The 25,318-nt window shown below is 44.8% G+C and overlaps 1 protein-coding gene and 2 pseudogenes across 4 annotated transcripts in view; 1 reads left to right on the top strand and 2 right to left on the bottom strand.

Moving 5' to 3' along the window:
- The first annotated feature begins 163 nt into the window (after positions 1 to 163).
- LOC143671801 (vesicle-associated membrane protein 3 pseudogene) lies at positions 164 to 12,581 on the top strand (annotated as a pseudogene). Its single transcript, XR_013169634.1, has 2 exons — positions 164 to 272; positions 1,274 to 12,581. The product of XR_013169634.1 is annotated as a vesicle-associated membrane protein 3 pseudogene (transcript).
- A 2,732-nt stretch (positions 12,582 to 15,313) lies between these two features.
- On the bottom strand, positions 15,314 to 15,898 carry LOC143673714 (proteasome subunit alpha type-1 pseudogene; annotated as a pseudogene).
- Positions 15,899 to 19,332: 3,434 nt separating this feature from the next.
- MIGA2 (mitoguardin 2) overlaps positions 19,333 to 25,318 on the bottom strand; it is a 41,582-nt gene continuing 35,596 nt past the window's right edge. Inside the window, exons 12-16 of one of the 3 annotated variants that reach the window (XM_077146953.1) lie at positions 24,695 to 24,793; positions 24,212 to 24,346; positions 23,359 to 23,412; positions 22,414 to 22,530; positions 19,334 to 22,053 (exon numbers count right to left, since the gene is read on the bottom strand). In XM_077146953.1, the coding sequence (XP_077003068.1) occupies positions 21,847 to 22,053; positions 22,414 to 22,530; positions 23,359 to 23,412; positions 24,212 to 24,346; positions 24,695 to 24,793 (612 nt within the window). In that variant the 3' untranslated portion in view covers positions 19,334 to 21,846. The other 2 variants (XM_077146956.1, XM_077146957.1) reach the window with 2 other exon arrangements.

Genomic DNA, 25,318 nt, shown 5'->3' with positions numbered 1-25,318 from the left:
GGGCGGTGGTTCTGACCTATCACGCCGAGGAGGCGGTGCGCACCCAATCGGAGGCTGATACAGGTAGCGACTCAGCCATTCAGTGTGCAGGCCGTGAGGCTGGCCCGAGCAGCAAATCAGAAAGCGGGGTCCCTAGGAGCCAGGGTGTCGCCCAAGTCGGCGTCCAATCCAGAGCGACCGCAGGTAGGCGCTTGGCCAATCAGGAAAGGCGAGGGTTCTACCACTGCACAGAGGACGAAACAGCCAATCAAAAGATGAAGCCGAACAGAAGTGTGAGTAAGACGGACCAATCAGGCGCTAGCTTGGGGGGTGTGTTGGCCTTTGGTGGGAGCTTTGGTTTCGTTGGGATGTGTGCTGGGAGTGAAGTCTTCCCGGTTACCCAGAGCCCGCCCGGGATCGGCTCGACCTGCGCGCCTGTCAGAGCGCATGCTCAAGGCAAAGGCACAACTTCGGCATGGTGGGGTCTGAGCCGATCCACTTTTCATATAAGTAAACCGAGACCAAAGCCCCAGAAGTGACCTGTTTTTCTCTTCCTTTTTCTGACCAGCGAAAAGGGCGAATCACACAAAGCAGACAGCTGTTGAAGTGTGAGGGCTGGGGGACCCCGTAGGCACCCTAAACGAATTTATTGAATGGAAGCTTTATTGAGGTTGAGAAGAACTCCTTACATCTTTCATTCTTTCAACAAAGATTTATTGATTCAGTCACATTTATGCTACTTAATGAGCATCTTGGGAGCATTCTAAACAAGAAGTTGGTTTCCCAGCTACACCTCTTTTTCCCCAAACATTCCTTTCGGTGGTTCACGAGGCTCTTTGTAAACAACCGCACCTTTCCACACTTCTACCTCCACTCACTCTCCCACCAGATTGAATTACTCTCAGTGCAGATACAGGGCCTGACTCCCTTTTGTTTCCCAGCCTTTGCACAGGTTGTTCTGCTGCCTGGAATGCACCACCCCCTCCTATCCCACTTTACCTGGCTGAGTCCTGCTCAAGTGTCTGTTCTCACTTAGAGGTTCCCTCTGCGAAATGGGACACTAGGCTCCCATAGTTGCATCCCCTTTCCTACCTCAAGCTGACCACACTGGACTATAATTGGCTCCTAGTCTGTCTCTCCTACTAAGCCACGGTTCTCTGTCTTCATGGAGCACCTGGATCAGCTTGTAGAAAAGGCAGATTCCTGGAGCCTGTTGGGACCCTGGCTTATCCAGTAAGGCTGGGTTGGAGCCTTGGCGTCTGCATTCTTATGTGCCCTGGGGGTTCTGATGCAGGTGGATCCAGCCACCCCTGAAGAAGCCCTGGGCGACATGAGGACAGATGCCAGGCTAGACCCAGAACAAGTGCCTGGTAAATGATGTGAGTGCTTGTGAGGTGAAGAATAAACCAGGTAATTCTACTGACCAGAGTACCTCGCTCTATGAGCCTACTGGGTAGCTGGAACCAAGGCTGAGCTGAGCAGGGTGGGCTGGGGGCTGGTTGGTGTGATGGGGACTCAGAACCCATCATCGAGTCAAACAGGGCCCCCAAGCCCCAGCTCAGCTGTGATCAACTCCCTCCCTAGTCCAGCTTGGGCTTACTGGGTCAGCCCCACTTCCCTGTCACCTGTCCTCAGCTTCCTCAGACTCTGCCATTATTAGCTGTTGAAAGGCAGGAGGTGTGAGGAACAGGCTGTGAGCTTCCCAAAATAGTTCCCTGGGACAGGGCAACCGTTCCAGGTCTGGGCTGCTTCACCCCTCTTAGTTAATGGCCGTTTTACTGATGAGCAAATAGGCCTAAGAAGGCAAAGTCCCAGAAGCACAGGCTTATCTGACTCCATAGTCCTCTCACATCAGGGAGAGCATCCAGCAAGTGACAAGGGTGAAGAATTTCAAAGTGGAAGGAAAATATCCAGGCCAAGGGGATGGATCCTTTCAGGCAGAGGGAACAGCAGAAGCAAGTTGCAGAAGACAAGGGACAAGGGAAATAGGGAAGAGGGAAACAGGGGGATAATAGGCAAGGTTGGCAGCCACCTGGCCTTGCCAAACCTTGTGGGGCACTGTTGGTGTTGAGGACAGATTGGAGCTCTGAAGGATGGTTTGGGGGTTGGTTTGGTTTTGCTTTTATTGAAAAAAGGAATCAAGTGTAACATTCATACAGCAAATTCTAGAAATCATTAAGTGTACAGCTTGATGAATTTTCACAACTAAACCCAACTGTGTAGGCAGCTCCTAGGTCAAGGAGCAGCACCCCAGGAGCCCCCTGATGCCCCCTCTAGTCACCCCATGGTCACCACCATCCCAGCTTGTAAAATCATTGTTCTAGTTTACTAGCTACCGGAATGCGATATACATGGGATGGCTTTTAAAAAGGGGAATTTAATAAACTACTAGTTTACAGTTCTAAGGCCGAGAAGATGTCCCAATTAAACAAGTCCATAGAAATGTCCAATCTCAGGCATCCAGGGAAAGATACCTTGGTTCAAGAAGGCCAGTGAAGTTCAGGGTTTCTCTCTGAAGTGGAAGGGCACATGGCAAACACAGTCAGAGTTTCTCTCTCATCTGGAAAGGTACATGGTGAACACGGTCAGGGTTCCTCTCTCATCTGGAAGGGCACATGGCGAACACGGCATCATCTGCTAGCTTCTTCTCCTGGCTTCCTGTTTCATGAAGCTCTCCGGGAGGCATGTTCCTTCTTCATCTCCAAAGTTCACTGGCTGGTGGACTCTACTTCTGTGGCTATGTCGTTCTGCTCTGCTCTCTCTGAATTGCTCATTCTCCAAAGTGTTTCCTCTTTTCAAGGACTCCAGAAACTAATCAAGACCCACCGAAATGGGTGGAGACATGCCTCCAGCTAATCCAGTTTAACAACCACTCTTGATTAAATCATATCTCCAGGAAGATGATCTGATTACAGTTTCAAACATACAATACTGAATAGGGATTAGAAGAAACGGCTGCCTTTACAAAATGGGATTAGGATTAAAACATGGCTTTTCTAGGGTACATACATCATTTCAAACCAGCATAACACTACATTAAGTTTGCCTTTACATTCTCCATAAATAGAATCCCACAGTATGTGCTTTTTCCTATGTGGCTTCTTTCATTCAGTACTATGTGAGATTTATCCTTGTTGTGGCCTCTCGTTGTAGTTTGTTCACTTTGCTTGATGTGTGGTTTCCATAGTACAAACACCCTACAGTTTATTTTTCGTTCTAGTATCGATGGACATCTGATTGTTGTCAGGTCTGTGCTGCTATGAACATTCTTATGCACATTTTGAGTGCACGCCTGGATGCATTTCTGATGGCTCTGTGCATAGGAGCCATTGGAGGGTTTCATGGGAAGATGGAAGAGATGACACAGTGAGATCTGTTATGTAGGTAAGGAGCTGTACAGTGCAGCATAAAAGCTGCAAGGGACCCATGGAAAGCTGCAGGAGCCACCTGCCTCCTCCCTCCAAGCTCATTAGACCAGTGACGTTCCTGATGTCACTCTGAGCATTTGAGGAGGTGCTCCATCCTTCGTCCTTCCTGTTTTCTTCATAACAACCCTGCAAGGCTTTTTAAGAGCTGCACCCAATTTACAGCTGAGGACAGTGAGACGCAGAGTGTCACCTGGCTAGTATGTGGCAGAGCCAGTTTCTGAATCCAGACAGACCCATGTTCTGAACTATCCTGCATCCCATGAACCAAATTACTGGATACTTCCTTCCACCGCCTAGACGAAACCTCAAACCAAGCCTGAGACGCAGGTTTTTTTCCAATTGTCCGGGGAACAGCTGGCCTTTTGCCTCTGGCCTCTCATCTAGTACGAAGTTCATGACCAGGATAGCCCCAGCATTAGAGGTACAAAGTCTAACTCCATGCACCACACCCCAGCTACACTGGTTTGTGCTCAAAGCCCTGCCAAGCCCTTAGGAAACTCTCTTCCCCTCTTTGAGCTTGTTTCTCAGAAATGTAGTGGTGACTTCCCTTTAGGTTAGAGTTCATTCTGTCACTTCAGAAAATAGTTGAGCTCCTAGGAAATGCCAGGCAAATGCAGTATGCAGGCTCCTCACACTCTTCTCTGGACCTGTGTCCCCTGGGTTGTGCTCGTTAGTTGTTTTGGAGTCCCCCTATTTATAGGAGATCGAATACCCCCTCTATTTTTCAGGAAACCGACCTCCCTTTCCCAGGTATTTAAAGCAGGCAAGCCTTTGTGCCAGGCTATAAGCCTCTATAGTTTCTTTCCTTGTCTCAAGCTGCTTTCACCAGGAGGGCAAATTCTTGGAAGAAGAGCATGCTAGAGAGGAGTTTCCCGTCAGTCTTTCCCAGCAGCGAGAGGATAAGGACCCATGAAGGGGATCCAGACCAGCTCCAAAGTACCTGGAAGTGGGTTCAGGAAGGGTGCCGGGAGCTTCTTCCGCAGCTCCCTAAAGCTGAATGTTCTTGACCTGCTCAGCAAATGCAGCCCTTGAACTTGTTCCCCATAGCCCTGAGGAAGCACAGCATCTTTAATTCTCCTCTGCTGCTGCCTTTGTCCAGCGTGGGCTCGAACAGTGGCTACCTAGAAGCCAGGCCCCCAGTGATCGGCCAGGCCCACCCCTGGTCTTGGGAAGAGGAATTCTATGTCTGCTTCTGTCACCAGCGAGCGACGTGGGTCTGGACGCCCTGGCAGGTCCGCTGCAAGAGCGGGAATGGATGCTGGTAACCCTGGCAGAGAGAGCAATTTACTGGTCTTTGTCAGCCTCTTCCTCCCCGTCTTCCCTGGATGCTGTACATGTTCTCCCAGCCTCCAGTAGTCGTCTCAGACGGCCCCTGCCTGTTTAATAGTTGTTCTGGTGGAAGAATTGACTCCTGAAGCTTCTTACTCTGCCACCTTTCATTTTTTCTCCTCTCAGAGGTTTTGACAATCAAAACTTTCCTTTCTAAGACTTTCATTTGTCTTTCTAACTGGCGTCTTCAGGATTCATGAGTTCTACATGCTCCACTGGAACGAAAGCTTCACGAGGGCGGCACCCTTGCTGATCATGTTCTCTCTTCTTCAACTGCCAGCTTCTCTCATAAAGTTAAAAAAAAAAAAAAAGTACAGACTGTGCAACAGGACTAGATACAAAAACTCAAAAATGGACAGCACAATAATACCTAATTGTAAAGTAATCATGTTAAAACACTGAATGAAGCTGCAAAAAAAGAACCAGACAAAGATACTGGAGTTGAAGAAGACAATAACTGAAATTAAAAATTCCCCATGAAGAACAGAAGATTGGAGCTGGCAGAAGAAAGAACCAGAAAACTTGAAGACAAGACAGCTGAAATGAGTCAAGCTGAGGAGCAGAAAGGAAAAATAAGTATAAAAAGCAAAAATAGCCTAAGTCATCTCTGGGACACCAAAAGACATACAAATATACACATTATAGGAGTACCAGAAAGAGAAGATAGAAAAGGACAGAAGAATAGTCAAAGAAATAATGACAGAGAACTTCCCAAACTTAGCAAAAGATGTGAATAGGCGCATCTGAGAAGTCCAGAAAAACAGCAGACAGGATAAACATGAAGAAAAATACTCCCCATCATATATTGGTCACACTATCAAATGCGAAGGACAAGGAAAGAGTTCTGAAAGCTGCAATAGAAAAGCAATGTGTTATGTGCTAGGGAGTCCAATTTTTCATCTGAAACCATGGAAGCAAGAAAGCAGTGGGTTGAAATACTTAAAGTGCGGGGGAAAAAACTACAGCCAAGCGAGAACTTTATATCCATGAGAATTTCTTTCAAAAATGAGGGAGAGAGAGTCCATCTCCTGGCCGCTTGTCCTTGCCCGCTGCCACCCCTGCTGCCAAAATGTCTGCAGGTGGGTCTGTAGTGTCGCACTCTGCCTCTGGCAGTAATCGAAGACTTCAGCAGACACAAAATCAAGTGAATGAGGTGGTGGGCGTCATGAGGGTCAGTGTGGATAAATGCTAGAGAGAGATCGGAAGCTGTCTGAGTTAGGTGACCGCGCAGACGCGCTGCGGGCAGGAGCTTCTCCATTGGAAACAAGTGCTGCCAAGTTGAAGAAAAAATATTGGTGGAAGAATTGCAAGATGCGGGCACTTGGAATTACCATTATTGTTGTTATCATCATCATCATCATCGTGTGGAGTTTTTCTTCATGAATAACCAGAGAAAGCTCAAGCCTTCTGTTCAAGAAATGCTTCAAGACTTTTGACTCAGAACCTGCTATATTATCAAGCCTATCTACTATTACATCTAAAGTGATTTTTTTTGTTTGTTTGTTAGTCAAGTTTGATTTCTAGGAAATGTGCCTTTGTCTTTTTAATATGCACTCAAACTAGAAGTATAGTCAGCTCAGCTCACATTTTGCACAGTGCTTTTACAGATTTACAAATGGACTGATAAAGACTTCTTGAGTTCCAGTGTGTTGTAATCTGGAAGTAATATTGTCACTGACTAATTGCTACTGATTCCAGTTGAGGGAGTTTTTTCCAAGTTAGCTGTCTTCCTCATACGCATTATCTGCAAAACCATATTTTAAACCTTTGGGTGATTATATTTTCAACTTGTGCCTTCCAGAAAGAACACTATTGCTTAGCATAAGTCTATACCAGTAACAGACTGTGCCTTATTTTGGTATTTTTATGACTCCCTATAAGAGTGCTACTGTTTGTAAGCACTACTGACTCTTTCACTGTGTGTAATATAAGAGGCTGGTAGAGACATTTTGCTCTTACTTTAGATGTGAAGATGTTTACTTTGTTATTGTTATATATCACTTTCTAAAAATATTACTTTAATCAGACATAGTAACCCCTTTAAAAATACTGTTTTTATGGAACTATGGCTAAGACCAAAGTTTCTATTTTGCCACAGAGTTAAATCCCAGCAAAATGTCCTGTAAGTCTGTCACAGACAGATAAATTCAGAAAAGTGCCAAATGGAACTCAAGGGGCCCTTCAGAATTAAAACTGTAATATTGCCTGTGAACTTTCTCCATGCTGGCAGGCCTTTCGTGCCTTTGAAATGCTGTCGGAGGTGCAGCTCCCTTTCCAATGCAATGTTTTCCCCACGTGTGCGGAAGGGGTTTGAGCTAGATTCTGACCATCTCATACCTAGAGATTAAGAGTTTTACTCAGCCATGTGCAGGTTATCAGCTGTAGACTCCAAAATATTTATGTGAGAAACAATTTGTAGCCTTCAGGCAAGACCACTTGTGAGTTCGGTCATAATCTGGCCCCATCCTCAGAGACTACGGCATTTTGGAGTGTGTTTCTTACTTTTACTCCACAATCCACTTCCCAAATCAGTCTTCTAAATTATGCTTTCAATTAGACATTGGTCAGAACTGGGGGACTCTGTTCCCAGAGGATTGCTAGCCAAAGACACTTTCTTTCTTTAGTGTCACAAACTGTATATGCAGGATACTGCTTTGGAAATAGCTGCTGTTGTCTGTGAGACGTGTACTGTGAGACTTTCAACATCAGGGTGTGTAACTTAGAGACCCGAGTCCCGGTACAAGTGGAAACAGGCAAGTGGGTGTTCTAGCTTGGTAGCTGCCAGAATACAGTATACCAGAAAAGGAACAGCTTTTAAAAAGGGGAATTTAATCAGTTGCTAATTTACAGTTCTAAGGCCGAGAAAATGTCCAATTAAAACAAGTCTATAGAAATGTCCAATCAAAGGCATCCAGGGAAAGATACCCTGGTTCAAGAAAGCCAATGAAGTTCAGGCTCTCTCTCTCATCTGGAAAGGCACGTGGCAAACACAGTCACAGTTTCTCTCTCAGCTGGAAGGGCACATGGTGAGCAAGACATTATCTACTACTTTCTCTCCTGGCTTCCTGTTTCATGAAGCTCCCCAGGAGGCATTTTCCTTCTTCATCTCCAAAGGTTGCTGGCTTGTGGGCTCTCTGCTTTCATGGCTGTGTCGTTCTTCTCTGCTCTCTCAGAATCTCTCTCTTTCTCCAAAATGTTTCCTCTTTTATAGGACACCAGAAACTTATCAAGACCCACCCACATGGGTGGAGACATGTCGTCACCTAATCCAGTTTAACAACCACTCTTGACTAAATCACATCATCCAGGGAGATGATCTGCTTACAGTTTCTAACATACAGTATTGAATAGGGATTCTTCAGCCTTTCTGAAATGGGATTTTGATTAAAACATGCCTTTCTAGGGTCCAGACATCCTTTCAAACCAGCACAGTGGGCACTAAGGGAGGAAAAAAAAAAAACATCTGGCCCATTGTTAGCAGAATGTTCTAAGATTCCTGTTCACATGCTATGACATAACTTACAAAGGAGAAACAGCTGGGGTGCACCTGGACTCTGGTTCTGTTTCTTTGTATCAGTTCCCCTAATGTCTCTGAAATGATTGTTGGAGGCATGGCTTGCAGTATGTCCAACTGTATGAAGACAGATGTCGGCGCCGGGGCATCAGCCCATCTTCCACCCAGGGTGTCTGACTGGATCTGACGCCGAGACCTCAGTGATGTCCCCTTGGCCTTGGTACTCAGTTCCATGTAACCCACTGGCTTCCTCATTAACCCAAGAAGACCTCACTTATATTTGTACATTTTGCTGGGAACTTGCCTGTTAGATTGGACTGAATAAAGTGGTTGTAAACAGGAAAAAAAATGAAGGAGAAATTAAGATATCCTCAGATAAACAAAAAACTGAGGGAATTCATTGCCACTAGACCTGCCCTACAAGCAAGGCTAAAGGGCGTTCTTCAGACTGAAAGGAAAAGGCACTAGAGAGTGGTTCACAGTGGCATAAAGAAATAAAGATTTCCAGTAAAGGTAACAATTTGGGTAGTCATAAATGCCAGTACTATTATATTGTATTGTTTGCTATGTAACTCCACTTCTTATTTCCTGCAGGTGCTAAGATGCAAATACATAAAAAGTAATGATACGTTACCACAATGAGTGGAGATATAAGTAGTAATGAGTACAAAAAAAAGGTGGGATGGAGGGGTACAGGAAAAATGTATGTGTATGATTTTGAATTCGAATTGGTAAAACCAAATATAATTGTTATAAACTCAGGATGTTAAATTCTAACCCCATGGTAACCACAAGAAATAAATGTGAAAAGTATATCCAAATAGTAAAGCGAAGCCACTCAATATGGTACAACAACAAAAAATCAAATAAATACAAAAGCAGGCATTAATGACAAGTTGTGGGACAAAAAAAGGTGAAAGACTTACAAAGCCTAAATAGCAAAATGGCAGAACAAAGTCCTGCACTATCAGTAATGACTTTAAATGTAAACGGATTGAACTTTCCAGTCAAAAGGCAGAGATTGACAGGATAAAAAGGCATGACCCAACTATACAAAGAGAGCTGGGGTAGCTATATTAATGGCAGATAAAACAGACTTTAAGTCAAAAACATTTACAAGGGACAAAGACGGTCTTATATACTGATAAAGGGATCAATTCAATAAGAAGATGCAACAGTTATACATATATATGCACCTAACAGCAGATCCCCCAAATAAAATATTGACATATTTGACAGGAGAAATTCATTGTTCTACATTAGTAGGAGACTTTAATACACCATTTTCAATAATGGATGGAACAGCTAGTTAGAAGATCAGTAAGGAAATCCAAGATCTGAACGATACTCAAACCAGTTAGACCTAACAGATATATATAGAACACTTCACCCAACAACAAAAGAATACACATTCTTCTTGGGTGCCCATGAATCATTTTCCAGGATAGAGCATATCTTGAGTCACAAAACAAGTTTCAATAAATTAAAAAATATTGAAATCATTTGATGTATCTTCTCTGACCACAAAATGAAGCTAAAAATCAATAATGGGGGAAATGGAAAATTCACAAATATGTGAAAATTAAACAACATTCTCTTAAACAACCAATAGGTTAAAGGGGAATTCAAAGGGGAAATTAGGAAATATCTTGAGGTGAATGAAAGTGAAAATACAATATACCAAAAAGGTATGAGATGCAGCAAAGGCAGTGCTGAAAGGCAAACTATATCTCTAAATGCTTACATTAAAAAATAAGAAAGACATCAAATCAGAGACCTAACTTCAAAACTGGAAGAACTAGAAAAAGGAGATCAAACTAAATCCAAAGTGAGAAGAAGGAAGGAAATAACAAAGATTAGAGAAGAGATAAATAAAGAACAAGAAAACAATAGAGAGAATCAACAAAACCAAAAGTTGGTTCTTTGAAAAGTTTCCTTTAGCTGGACTGACAAAGAAAAAGAGAGGAGACAAATTACAAAAATCAGAATCAGAAATGAAAAGTATATTACTACTGGCTCTGCTGAAATATAAAGGACTATAAAATGATACTGTAAACAACTGTTTGCCAATAAATTAAATAACCTAGAGGAGATGGACAAATTCTTAGAAACACACAAACTACCTGACCCAAGAAGAAATAAGAAGATCTCAGGAAACAATTACTCGTAAGGAGATTGAATCTATAATCAAAAACCTCCTAAAAATGAAAAGCCCAGGACCACATGGCTTCATAGGAGAATTTTACTAAACATTCCAAGAAGACAACGCCAGTTCCGCTCAAACTCTTCAAAAAAAATTGAAAAGGAGGGCACACTCCCTAATTCATTCTACAAGGCCAACATCACCTTCATTCCAAAGCCAGATAAAGATACCACAAGAAAAGGAAGTTAAAGACCAATATCTATTATGAATGTAGATGCAAAAATTCTCAACAAAATACTAGCAAATTGAATCCAACAGCACATTAAAAGAATTATACACCACGATCAAGTGAGATTTATCTCTGATATGCATGGGTATCATCATTAAAATCAGTTAATGTAATATACCACACTAACAGAACAAAAGGGGGGAAAACACATGATCATCTCAATTGATGCAGAAAAGACATTTGACAAAATCCAGCACCGCTTCTTGATAAAAAGACTTAGAACACGAGGAATAGAAGGAAACTTCCTCAACATGAAGAAGAGCATATATGAAAATCCCACAGCTAATACCCACCCTACTTAATGGGGAAAGACTAAAAGCTTTCCCTCTAAGATCAGGAACAAGACAAGGATGCCCACTATCACCACTGTTATTCAACATTGTACTGGAAGTTCTTGCCAGAGCATTTAGGCAAGAAAAAGAAATAAAAGGCAACTCAATTGTGAAGGAAGAAGTAAAACTTTCCCTATTTGCAGATGAGATGATCCCACAGAAAATCCTAAATAATCCGCAAGAAAGCTCTTAGAACTAATAAATGAATTTAGCAAAGTGGCAGGTTGCAAGATCAACACACAAAAATCAGTAGTATTTATATATACATGCAATGAACAATCAGATGAAACCAAGAAAAAAATTCCATTTACAATAACAAATAAAAGAATCAAATATATTGGAATAAATTTTAACCAAGGATGTAAAGGACTTGCATGGAGAAGACTACAAAACATTGCTAAAATAAATCAAAGAAGACTTACATAAATGGAAGGACACTTTGTGTTCATGGATTGGAAGACTAAATATTGTTAAGATGTCAATCCTACTCAGAGCAATGTATAGATTCAATGCAATCCCAATCTAAATTCTAACAACCTTCTTTGTGGAAATGGAAAAGCTAATCATCAAATTTATATGGAAGGGTAAGGGGCCCCAAATAGCTAAAGGCATCTTAAAAAGGAAGAATGAAGTTGGAGGACTCACACTTCCAAATCTTAAAAAGCCACAGTAATCAAAACATCATGATTTTGGCACAGAGGAGACATATAAGCCAATGGACAAGAATCGGGAGGCCAAGGATCAACCCTCACATTTATGACCAACTGATTTTTGACAAAGACCACTCAGTCGGGAAAGAATAATATCTTCAACAACTGGGAAAATTGGATCTCCATTTGAAAAATTAAAAAAAAAAAAGGAGGAACCCTACTTCACACCATATACAAAAGTCAACTCCAAATGGATCAAAGACTTAAAGATGGGCATCATAACTTATCAAACTCCTAGAAGAAAATGTAGGGGGACATCTTCAAGACCTTATGTTAGACCATAGTTTCTTAGACTTTACACCCAAAGCACAATCAACAAGAGGAAAAAAATAGATAAATGGGACCTCATCAAAATAAAAAAAGCTTTTGTGCATCAAGGGAATTTAAAATGAAAATAAAATGACAGCCTACACAATGGGAGAAAGTATTTGGAAACCTTGTAGCTGATGAAGGTTTAGTACCCAAAATACATAAAGAAATCCTTCAGCTTAACAACAGAAACACAAACCAATTCAGTTTAAAAATGGGCAAAAGACTTGAATAGACATCTCTCCAAAGAAGATATACAAATGGCCAGTAAGCACATGAAAAGATGCTCAACATCATTAGTCATCAGGGAAATGAAATTCAAAACCACAATGAGATACCATTGTGGCTGCTATTTTAAAAATGGAAAATTACAAGTGTGAGGAGGATGTGGAGAAATAGAAACATTCGTTGCTAATAGCAATGTAAAATGGTGCAGGTGCTGTGGAAGACAATTTGGTGATTCCTCAGAAAGCTAAGTATAGAATTACCATATGACCCGGCAGTCCCACTACTAGGCATATACCAAAAAAAAAAAAGTAAGCAGGGGCTTGAACACATATTTGCACACTGATGTTCATAGCGGCATTATTCACAATTGCCAAAAGATGGAAGTAGCTCAAGAGTCCATCAACCAATGAATGGATAAACAAAATGTGGTATACACCTGTCGTAACTTGCTAAACTCCAACCAAAACCATTCCTGCCAATCTTAAAGAATACCTAGGGCATTATATAAGATTCTATAAAGTTTCCTCACACTAGGGTAACTCTCCAAAACCTACAACCTCCAGATGGGTCCCTGGACCAGAGAAGCCCTGAAATGCAGAGGGGCCAGCCTCTCCAGAACATCAACTAGTTCCATCCCCCATCCCATATTATTGACAGCCCCTTCCAACATTTCCAACATGAAAAAGTTAGAATAGGCCTAGTCCAAGTACCCCTAAAGAGTGGGAGAAAGATCAAACGTGATGGTGGAATTATACAGAGAAGGTCAGGTTTAACAAATGAGTAGGAGTGCTGATCATTATCCTGATATTTATTTTAGCCTCCGTGGAACAACTAGAAAGAAAAATGAAAATTGTGGAATTGCAATCCATACCAAACTCAGAAATCTGTTCTACAACTGATTGTTGCAATGTGTTTTGATATTTATTGCTTATATTATGTTATTTAAAGAGAAGGAGGAATATAACAGAAGATAAGATTTAACAAATGAGTATGACTGCTGAATCATTATATTGGTATTTCTGTTGATCTCCAGTGTCTTGGAGCAGTGAGAAGAAAAAATGAAAAATCATGGAACTGTACCTCATACCAAACTTTAAAATCTGTTCTATACCTACTTATTAAAATATACTTGGAAATTTATTGCTTTTTTTTGGTATATATCTTATATTTCATACTAAAAAAAAGTTTAAAAAATGTGCTATACACACACCATAGAATATTATTCGGTTGTAAAAAGGAATGAAGTTCTGACACATGCATCAACATAGATGAACCTTGAAGACATCAAGTTGAGTGAAATAAGCCAGATAAAAAGGACAAATATTGTACAAACTCACCAATATGAAATATTTAGAATAAGCAAACTTATAGAGTCAGAACTAGGATATAGGTTATCAGAGGAGAGGGTGGGAATAGGGAATGGAAAGTTAGACTTAAACGTACAGGGATTCCTATTTAGGATGATGGAAATGTTTTGGTAATGGATGCTGGTCATCATAGTGCAGCATTGTGAACGTAATTAACAGCACTGAAATATATTTGTCTAAATGTGGTTAAACAGGAAATGTTAGGCTGTACATATGGTGATAGAATCAGAAATTTAAAAATAAATTCATGGACTGCACTACGCAGTGAACCCTAAGTTAAACCATGGGCTGTAGTTAATTGTGCAATTATAAAAATGTGCTTGCAAGTAAAATAAATAAATAAATAGATAAATTTTTAAGATGTGCTTTCATCAGTTGTAACAAATGCTCCACACCAATGCAAGGTGTTAATAATAGGGCAGTATAAGGGAATCCTGTATTTAATGCATGATTGTTCTCTAATTAAAAAATTAGTAAATTAAATTAAAAAAAAACTGAGGCACCATTGTCTGTCTCCTAGAACAGAAGCTTCTGGAAGGCAGGTCTTGGGACTCCACATAACTTGGGGCTGAGTCCCTGAGATAGAAATTATCAGGCTCATCACCTGGGCAGCAGCTTCACTGAGGGCAGGGATTGTGTGTTTTGTTCATCCATTACCAGTGGTATGTTGGTAAGACAGATGGCTGGAGGGAGCCCCTGTTTATAGTGTTTGCTGATTTCCACGGTGTACTTTGTTCTCACTGTGGCTGATTTGAAGCTACCAAATGAAATTATTGAACAGGTAGTTGGGAAGAGATACCCAGAGTCAGCTCTCATAAACCGGTGCAGTGTGAGCCAGTGCCAGAACACTCCACCACTGCCTGTGCCACACTTAGAGCAATGTTGGGCATGTAGTCAGGTGCACTATAAGTATTTGGTGAACGAACGAATGATCATTCTTCAGCTGTCCTATCACGTCTGTATGCACCTCCTGGAAACCATGCATATTGCTATTCAAACCACTGAGTTCTTTGTATGAGCCACATCATAGGCCAAAGACTCAGCACTACTCATCTTACCCATTGCAACCCTCCTCACAACTGCAGGGGAAGTGGTCTGCCTGGCATGTGAACAGAAGTCCCAGCGCTGATTGTGACCAATGCAAAAACAGACAACTTCAAGATGGGAGACATGGTGGTTGTGGGGTTGCAGACAGAGCTTTGGGCTAGGTCAGAAGGCCTGAATGTCCATCCTGGGGCTGCCATGGACTCACTGATTACACTGGGATAATCACCTCTCCTCTCTCAGTTTCCCCTTTAATTTATAAGGGGACTGTTTCCAGGTATCTATTGCTGTGTAACAAATCACCCCAAAACCTAGTGGCTTAAAACCATTAGCTTATTGCTCTGCAATTCTGTCTGGACTCAGTTGGTGATTTGTGTTGGGCTTGGCCTGGGGTCCCTCATGCAACAGTGGTCATCCGGTGACTTAGCTGGGCTTTTGTGGACCAAAGGCCTTCCTCAGGTTGGGCAGTTGGCAAGGGTGCCTCTGTTCTCCTCTACACGGCCTCACTAGCACAAGAGCCCAGATTTCTTATATGGCAGCAGCTGCTTTCCAAAAGTGTTGTGGGTGTCCCAGAAGGAGAAGAGAAGGGGAAAGGAGGAGAAAAACTAAGGAGGAAATTATCACTGAAAATTTCCCAACTCTTATGAAAGACTTAAAATTACAGATAAAGAATGGGCTCCAGTGGACAGAACTCTGCAGTCGAAGTAGCTAGCAGATGGGCAGGCTTGGAAAATGTGAAAGCCCATATTGTCATAACCAGCAATGGGCAGCAGCCCCACCCCATGTGGTCTCCAGCTGTGGGTTGTGCCAGTGTCTGGGTCTTGCTTCCAATTAGAGATAAGACGACACAGGTAGAGGTCTGCCAAGTACAAATCTGGAATCCAAACACTCCTGGCATGGGAAATTATGTAACAGTTTAGCATCAACAGTAAGCCTGCAACTGAAATACCAATATGGTTGTCACAATGGAGATTTTTTTTTCTTGGATGGGCTGCAAACTCTGACTGTGCCATCTTCAATGCAACCAAAACTGCATGGGTTTTCGATTTCAAACCAACTGTGGCTGAACCTTGTTTGGCAGCTTCCACTGCATATTTGATTTGATAAATCCTGCCTGGAGGACCCCAAGCAGTGACATCATTGTCATACTAGTTGTGAAATGTTTCAGCATGGGCTTGGCTGTGGCCGCCCACAGAGCTGAAGATCAAAGTGCTATGGAGAGACATTTTAGACAGAGTCACCTCCACAGCTGGCAAATAGGACTTTTGTCTGCTTGAAATAACTTTATTAAGGTATAATTTACCTACCACAAAGTGCACTCATTTTAAGTGTACAATTCAGTGATATTTAATAAATATGCACAGTAGTGCAGCAATCTCTACAATCCAATTTTAGAACATCTCAGTCACCCCAAAAAGACCTCCCAGGCAGCTTAGAATCCTAGAGACCAGCACTGCGAAGTTCCTAAGCGGATCTCTGACCCATTTTTGTGGTGGACTGTCACTTTACAATAGTCCCTAATGAATCAATGCTCTCAGAATCCATATCCTTGTATAGTTCTCTCCCATATCAACTCTGGGCTTGCCCATGTGACTTGCTTTGGCCAATGGGACAAGAGCAGATGTGAAAAAGCAGAGGCTGGGTGAGCACTGGTGCGTTGGAATATATTCGTTTTTATATTCGTGCACTTCATGTTGTCATTCAATTACCTGAGTCCCTGCTCATATTTTTCCATTGTTTTCCCTGTATTTTCTTTTGCTTGTCAGATTTCAGATGTCCCGTCCTCCAGTTCACTAATCCTATCTTATGCCTCTTGAAATCTGACATTGTAGGTTTCCATTGTTTTTTTTCCATCTCTTCTACTGTGCCTTTCAGACTTTCGATTTCGATTTCTTCTTTTTGTTCATTCCTTGCCTTCTTTATATCCTCCCTCAATTCATTGATTTGATTTTTGATGAGGTTTTCCATATCTGTTCAAACATTCTGAATTAATTGTTTCAACTCCTGTATCTCATTTGTGTGTTCCTTTGACTGGGTCATTTCCTCAGTTTTCCTAGTATGATTCATTATTTTTTGCTGGCATCTAGGCATTTAATTACTAGTTTAATTAGTTTATTCTGGAGATTTGTTTCACTTTTTCTTCCCTAGGATTTTCTTGCTAGATGACTTTGTTGTCTATCTGTTCTTTGACATTCAGTTCAGCTTATTCTAGTCCTCTAGCTTAGGTTTTGTTTAATAGATGAGAATTTTTCAGTTATTGTTTTTTTGTTTCTTGCCCCGCCTCTATGGTGCTTTCCCCCATCCCTTAGGAGAGTCTACTTAGGTATTATAGACCCCAGCCAGATTTTCCCAGACCAAACTGGTCTCCTCTCAGGGGGAAGGAGTCAGCTGCATCAGTTTTCCCTGAGGGTGAGACCCAGCAGATTAAAAGGTTTTCCTATGTGGTCTCTGGACTCTGTGTTTTTCCTACCCTGCCCGGTATGTGGCACTTTTCTGCCTGCAGGTCCCATCGGCATAAGGTGATGCGGTACCTTTAACTTCAGCAGACTCTCCCTGCTGGGGGCATGGTGGAGACAGAGGAGAAGTTGTAGGCTGGCTTTAATCTCTTCACTTTTCCAAACCCTGGGGTCTGAATTCCTTGAGGGAGGGATTCCACCTGAGCTGGGCCCCACCCCTCTCCTGGGGAAGGCACAGGCTAGATAAACTCTCAAACACCAGTTTCTGCCTATGCCTGGGGCAGTGGAGCCCGAGAAGCCCTGCAGCTGTATCCAAAGAGTAATCAATCCGTAGAAACGCAGCCACAAAAGAGAAAAAGAAAAATCCTTTTCAGAGCAAGACACAGTTTGGGTTTGCCAATCAACAGCTTGAGTTGGTACATTGCTCTGTGTATCTCCAGGTCTTATGTGCCCCCTCCTTTCCTGCAGGGCCCAGACCTTTTCAGATCCCAAAAAAACCTGTATTTTTTTCTTTTTCCTTTTCCCATCAGCCCTGCCCCCTTTGCACAGGGGCAAAAACCAGCGACCTCCACTTTTACTGGAGATTCAGCTGAGCTGGGGTCCTATTTTTAGTGTCAGAATTTGTTAATTAATTCCACAATTGGCGTTGGCTTGGGCTCAGCCCCTGCTGCTGGTAAAGTCTCTTTCCTTTCCCCTCTGGGAAGCAGCCTGTGGGGGAGGGGCGCCAGCCACCATGGCTTGGGGAACTCACAGTTCTGGGGGGGCTCTCAACTGGTCAAGCTGGTCCAGACTGAGGTACGCTGTGTGTCTGGTCACTAACGTGGCCCCAGGAGTTGTTCTGTACTGTTCCTGGCTATTTACTAGCTGCTCTGGAGGATGAACTAAATCCCACGGCTCGCTAAGCCGCCATCTTGGCTCCTCCTCCTGGAGTCCATTCTTTATCAGCTCATTCTTTTGGAGAGATGTATGTCTGAGTTTATCAAGTGCAATTTGAACAAACTGATTAAACATGGTCCGCATGCCTTAAGAGTGACACTTCTTACAAAGCATGACTTAACTACAACACGTTTACATTGGAGTTGTTGGTAAAGATTTGGAGCTTACAATCTCTGATGATGATGATCATGTCTTCATTACTGAAAGTTCTTGAAGACTACAGAAAAAGGTATAGCCTGCTCAACCTTCTGAAGAACCTGCAGAAAAGGCTGATGAACCAATGGAACAATAGTGATAAATCAGACTATAGGTGTATTATCAAATACATAGAACAATTCAGGAACATGTACCTGAATGACAATAATCTACTTTGAAACAAAAGATGCAGAGTGGTGGAATGGCATGTTTTAGGAATCAGTCCAGATGTGAATTTTTTCCAAGCACCCTAACAGAAATCACAAAATGGGGATGCTTTTTTTCTTTGAGATGGTCTAATAGTCATCTTCTCGAAACTATTGTTTTTATATGAACATTGTGTCTTTGTAGTTTTAAAGACAACTATGAAATAAAATTGTTTCTCCTGCTGGTTTAAAAAAAAAAAACTAAAGTATCTCCAAAAATTAGTAAAGATTCAAGCTCTTAGTCTCCTATTTATGGGGAACATATCCATCCCCAGTTGACAAGAAAAAGCTCTTCTTTTCAGAATCCCAGCAAAAATATTAGTTCTTGCTAATTTTTTTAGATCTGATTATACTGGCAAACTACCTTATTTTAAAGATTTGCATGTTCCAGCATTTAGGGGTGAAGTACATGTATGAAACTTACTATGAAATTGTCTCAGAAAATAAATAAATGAATGAAATAAATGTGGCAAACTGTTAATTACTGAATCTGGGTGGCAGTTTTATGGGTGTTCCTTTTACTGTTTTTTCAGCTTTTGTGTATGTTTGAGAATTTTCAAAATTAAGGTTTTCATAAAGGTACCTTTCATACAAAACTTGCAACTTCCAACTACTGATGAAAAAATCTTAAATATTGCAAGCTAGGATCTGCTACATTCCCACACATCCCCCTCACCCTGGTTCTCATCCAGGTCAGGCATTTACAGGACCTGAGCTTGTAAGCCTGTGAGTCTGTAACCCCTGGCCTGCCCCTAAACCCACATTTTACAGATGTGGAAACTGAGGCCCAGAGAAGTAACCTCCTCAGGATGGTCACACCCAGGCTGTCTGTATTATTCAGGGTGCTCCAAGGAAACAGAACCAATAGTATACATGTAAGTATTAAAAGATTTATTGTAGGAATTGTATATATGTATATATTACAAGATTTACAAGATTTATTGTAGGAATTGGCTTATGCAACCATAGGACAAGCCACAAGTTGGGAACACTAATGAAGGTTTCAATGAATTCCCCAGAAGCAGACTGGCTCAATTAGAGATGAAAATTCTTTCTGACTGCTGAAATTGTTGGTTCTCCCTTTTAAGGCCTTCAAAAGATCACATGAGGCTTCTCTCCTTGCTGAACGCAATCTCCTTTGTTGATTGTAAATGTAATCAGCCACAGCTGCAATGAACTAATGATTTAAATCCATGAAAAAGCCTCACCCATCAGTAAGAATCAGACCAGAGCTTGTCTGACCAAACAAGACACGGTAAACTGGTCAAGTTAACGTATGGAATTAACCATTATTCCGCCCACAAGACCCAACCCACATCTGTGCCTTTAAGCATCGCATTGGCTACTTCCCTGTCTGAAGGAGGGATCCGGTTGGGCTGCCAGGCAGCCCTGAGTGGGATCACAGGCCCCGACTTTTGTCATCCTGGAACCTCTAACATCACCCAAGGGGTAGAGCCCCAGCTCTGGACCAAGACGTGAACTACACACATACCCTGCAGCACAGCCACATGGAGGGAAACTGTTTATTGACGGGTCATCAGTGCACACGCTCTATCATACAAAAATTGGAAGCTACAACAAATAGAGTGCCAGAGGCAGTGTGTGGATGTGTAAACAAAGAAAATGAAAATGCCACTTCTTTGTGATCTGGGAGCAAATCAGAGTGGGCCGGGGCTCAGGCCCAAGATTACATTCACAGCCTGGGGGTAAGTGCAAATGAACGGAATGTTGGGGAGGGAAGGCAGCCCTGGTTCCTTTCTGCCCAGGGGCTGCTCCCTCCTAGGCTTCACCTTTGAGGCAGGTCTTGGAGCTAGAGCCGTGGTGGATGTGCACTGCAGTCCGCCAGTCTGGGGGCAGGAGGGAAGATGCGGGGAGGCGAGCAGTCTTGGAGATGACTGGCCACGCCTAGCAACGCCTCTCCCCTCCCACCTATGGGCGAGATCACCGGCCCACCCCAGCCTGGGACCCTTTTTACATCCAGAGGGGAGGGACCCAGGTCAGAGGAGCCAATCATAAACTCCGCTGTAAGGAAAACCAGGAGTCCATTTCTCTTGCTGGTCTCTCAACCTGGAAAGGAACAGAATCTCAAAATAAAGTGTTAAGGCAATAAATAAAAAACATCCCACTCAGGTGAAAACACTGTAATAGAAATGAGTCTGTGAGGCTGACAAAAAACCTCCGGCGTGGGACACAAGTGCTGGGACAAGTGCTGACAGGACTTCATCTCCAGGAACAGGGGGTCAGTACCACTGTTGGAAGGGGGGCTCTTCGACTTTGAGAGCATTTGTGCGTCAAACTGAAGGCAGGGCCAGGCAGTCCTCACTGTTACAAGTTTCTTGTCCTAATGAGGGTGGGGAGCTGATCCAGCCATGTCCATTCTCTGATAAACCCCGCAATCCAGTGGTCCCAAGGCCTCATTCCTGGGGCCATTGCCAATGGCAACACAGGTGGCAAGGGCCTGAGTGTGAGCCCAAACTGAGCCCCCAGCTCCACCTCTTCCATCTTTGGTGACGGGAGCAGAAATGACAATCTTTGGCAGGGTGAGGGAATGTCTGAGCAGAGAGTGCTGGTCTGGTGCTGAGGTTTGTCAAGGGAGCCCTGCCTGGATGTGAGTGCAGAGAGAAGGAAGGCCTGCTGCTCCTGTCCTACCTCAGGATAGTCCAGGCCAGCTGCCCACCAAGTATCACCAGCCCTCACTCTAGTTCCCGCCATCCCTCTCCCTGGAACTGCAAACTTCAGGGGGTGACGGCAGGGGAGGGGTAGTCAGGGCAGGTCAGCCAGATGCCCAAGTGCTGAGGCCATCCAGCCCCGGGCTCACTCTAGCTTAGGGTACCTGCGACCTTCCCCCATCTTTCATCTCCATCCTCCTAACCCCACAGGTCATGTCTCTTTTGTCCTCAGGTAGCGGAAGACTTTGAGTCCCATACCCAGGGTATCCCAACTCTGCCAATTCTACTCCTCCACAAAATCAACTTTTTCTCTCACTGACTCTCTCTCCGCCTTCTACTCCCTCGGGCCCTACCACTTGCTGATCCCAGCCTCTGCTTTCAGTGACAGCTAAGGCAGCCAGGTGGGCCCCTAAGGGGTATCAGCAGGTATAACTCCATTCCAGGCCCCATCCCTATCAAAGGAGGTTTGCCCCTGCCCCTTGGGGATTCCCAGATGATGAAGGGGGAGGGGGCAAGGTCAGAGGCAAGTGTCGTTGGCCACCGTGGCCTGGGCTCTGCGGCTGCTGGCCATGGACACTCATGAGGGCAGATCCTGGAGGACCCAGGCCCTCCACTGCCAACCCAAAGGAAGGTAGGAGGCAGCCTTTTCTCTGCCATCACCCATGAGAATGAGGCCCAGGCAGCCACTGCTCCCCACCAGCCTGGGCCGCCACTACTGCATCCCCTCCAGGGGCCCGTTCTCCCGGGGTAGCGCCCCATTCAGGCCAACGCTGCTGGCCACCGGTGCCCCCAGGAAGCCGAGCAGGATCTCGCTGCGGCGCCGTGACAGCTGCAGGATGTCATCTGCCAGTGCAGGCACCGTTGTGTAGCGCATGTTGTCCAAGTCAAACATGTCCCTCAGGTACTGCACAATCTGGTGCTGGGGACACAAGGCTGATGTTGGGTCTGGGCTGAGGACCCTGCCATATCCCAATGTCCTCCAGACGACCCAAAGCGCCCCCCACCCCAAACCCCAATCCGGTCTCTCCTATCCTTAGGCCCTTTCTCTCCTAATGCTTTCCCTAGATCCACCTGGGCCAAGCTCCCAGTGGAAGGGGCAGCACAGCCTCTCTCCAGGCCATCTGTCCCTCACCATCTTCTGGGAGCAGGCCTAGGCCTTCAGTTCATTCTTAGCACCTCTCAGGTCTCCTGTCCCAGAGGCGCGGACAGAGGTAGAAGAGAAAGAACAGGTGCCAGTGGTCCAGGCAAGAAGCAACAGACAGCCACTCCCTCAGTTTACCTTGAAGAAAGCACAGACTTCAGAGAGCTGGGGCTTGGGTCCAAGGAAGCCAAAGGCTAGGACAGGGCTAACGTGCTCCGATACGGAGTAGAAATGAGAGATAAAGCCGTCAGGCACCTGTGGTGGGTGAGCAAGGTGAGAGGGGTCAGGCTGGGGCCCAGGAAGGGTGGCTGGGACCTGGGGGGGTCATATAAAGAGCTAGGCTTTAGAGGCAGACTCGGCTCATTCATGTCCTTGTTGGATGACCCTTGAGCTTTCAAAGCCTCAGTTGTCACTTCTGCAGAAAAGGGTGACAATAGAGCTGCTGTGAGAACTGCAATGGGAGTGGGGGAGATGTTCAGCATAGGAAATGCCCAGAGCGCATGGCAATGGCAGCCAGTATCATCTGGGCAGCACAGCTTGGCTGGCAGAGCACAACAATGTGTTGCAGCCTGGATAGTGCAGCCGGTTGTCACCTGGACATACAGATAGCAGCAACCCAAGAGGCAGAAAGGATGCTGCTCTAGCGGTCTCTCTAGCTGCTCTCACATTCAGAAGCCTTGCTCAAGCCAACTGCCATTCCTTTGCATGTGTCGTCCTTCCTCCTAGAATGGCGTTTTCTCTCTTTTTATTCCTTTGATATTTCCTGAAGGCCTACTCTGTGCTGGGCCCTGGGGGGAGGGGAAGATGAATCAGATCTCCATGTGCCTTTGGAGAGATTCTGGTCAAGGGAGCGGTAATGAGAAGATAGTGTGACCACTGTCATGACAAGCCAAACAGGTTCAGCACCACATGGGGGCTCGGCAAGACCTTTTAGCCCTAGTCCCATTTCTTCTTCCCATCCCATCCCACCCCCAGGCCAGCACACTCCAAATGGAGTGTCGGCTGAGCCGAGTGCCAGGCAAAAGGAAGTCTGGACATACCCCAGGGTGGAGCTCCCCTGGGGAGCCTGTCAGGGTCACTCACCATCAGCAGCCTCCTCTTGGCTTTCAGGACCGACCAGCAAGCAGTGGCCAGGGCCTAGATCAAAGATGGGCCCACAATTTGGATGTCAGAGCAACAGGCCAGGCCCACGGCCTCTGCCCATTCCCCAGCCCAGACCATGCCCTTATCCCTGCCACCCTGCCCCAAGCAGAAAGATGGAGCTGGGTATCTTGACACAGACACACTCTGCTGTTTCCTTCCCTCCAGTTTGTAATCTGCAATACCTAAATTTGAATCTTGACTCTAACCCACACTGCTGCAGGTCCCTAGACTAGCCACTGAAATTCTCTGAGCCTCAGTTTCCTCTTCTGTAAAAAGGTCATGACAGAGAAAACCCACTTCACTCAGTGGTTACTGCCTGGCACCCAGTAACAGCCCCTTCCTATGCCACTCAAGCATGGCTGTCTGAGTTTTACTGCCTGCCCAGCTGGGTGACCCTGCACTGCATTCTCTCCTTCTCTGTTCTGTACTTGTTTGTTTTGTTTTACCATATTTAAGCTTGATTTAATATGGTGAACTGAAATGGCACAGAATTAACATTGCCACAAAATGAACTAACCAAAGGAAACCAAAATACAGAAAGAACAAGCAAATCTTGTTGGTTCTAAACTGGTGGCAAGGGAGAGCAATGAATCCCCAGGAAGCTTTTCCAGGGCACAGATGCCTGGCCTGTGGGGTCCCAGCAGCTCCATATCTCAGAGGTAAAGAGGGAGCCCAGCCCATGGGGTGACTGTGGCCTGACCAGGTAAGGAGCTCAGTCTTGGGCATCCAAAGCTAGGAATGAAGGGAAGTGGGGGCCAGGCAAATACATGGGGCTCTGGGATTGGTGACATACCGTCTCCTTGAAGCTGTCGGACAGCCAGCGGTTCCTAAGGACAGCGAGCACTGAGGACGGGGGGTTCTCCAGGTCCTCAAAGGCATCCATGAGTATGAAGTCAAGCACAATATCAAAGAAGCTCAAGCACACCACCTGCAAGTGAGCGGGGCGCACTGAGCACTGGGGTGCCCGGGCTGCAGGGCCACGGCCCACAGGGGAGACTGAAGCTAGAGGGGCAGGCACCTGCTCAAGGGTGAGTCGGGAGCCCATGGGGCTAGAAGGGGGGACACATCTTCTCCGTTCTGCTGTATAATAAGGGCCAGGCATCCTCCCACCCACCTTCCAGCTGAGGCTGTTCCCCCACAGCCTGGGCCTGGGTCTGCAGCAAGACAGGAATCAGGGGCTTGCAGCAGTTATGAAGCCAAAGGCAACCCCTCCCTGCTCCAAGATTTCAGATGCAAGGGACTGCAGGCTACCAGGGCCTTGCATAAGCCAACTCACCCCACGGCCCTCCAGCTCTAGCCGTGTGGTAGTCCAGGTCTCAGGCCTCAGGGAATAGCTTAGCATCTCCTCATAGCTCTCCAGGAAGCCCTTGGAACTCTATGGAGAGAAGCAAAGGTTGTTCTGCTTGCAGGAGAGGCCCGCAGACTCAGTAAGACCAGGTCTACAAGGGATAGGCTGGCCGAGGGATGGGTATATGCCAGGTGGAGCTGGGGCTGATCCCCAGGCAGTGGCCAGAGAACAAGGCAGGGAAGAGGCGCCTGCCTACCCTAATGTGCTTCTCCAGCGAACTAGGGCACGTCAGGGAGAAATTCCACACCACAGCACCCAACATCTCCATCTAGCTCATTTTCTAAGCACCTACTGCCTTTTGGGAAATGTGTACAAACACGATCTCACTTTGGGGGGAAGAGGTGAGAACATGAGGTGCAGAGCAGGCACTCACAGGGTCAAATCTTACTGACCTTGGGTCTCACTGGGAAAATGAGAAGCTACAGGCCCACACTCATAAGGCTATTCTGGGGATTTGATGAACTCAAGCATGTAACACAATCAGCCCAGAGCCTGGCACCCAAGCAATCCATGAATAGTGTATAGGACTGTTGTGCCAAGAACATAAGCATA

The sequence above is a fragment of the Tamandua tetradactyla genome, chromosome 2 (genome assembly GCF_023851605.1).
Source record: "Tamandua tetradactyla isolate mTamTet1 chromosome 2, mTamTet1.pri, whole genome shotgun sequence".
Classification (NCBI taxonomy): Eukaryota; Metazoa; Chordata; class Mammalia; order Pilosa; family Myrmecophagidae; genus Tamandua; species Tamandua tetradactyla.
This window is presented reverse-complemented; position numbering and strand designations above follow the sequence as displayed.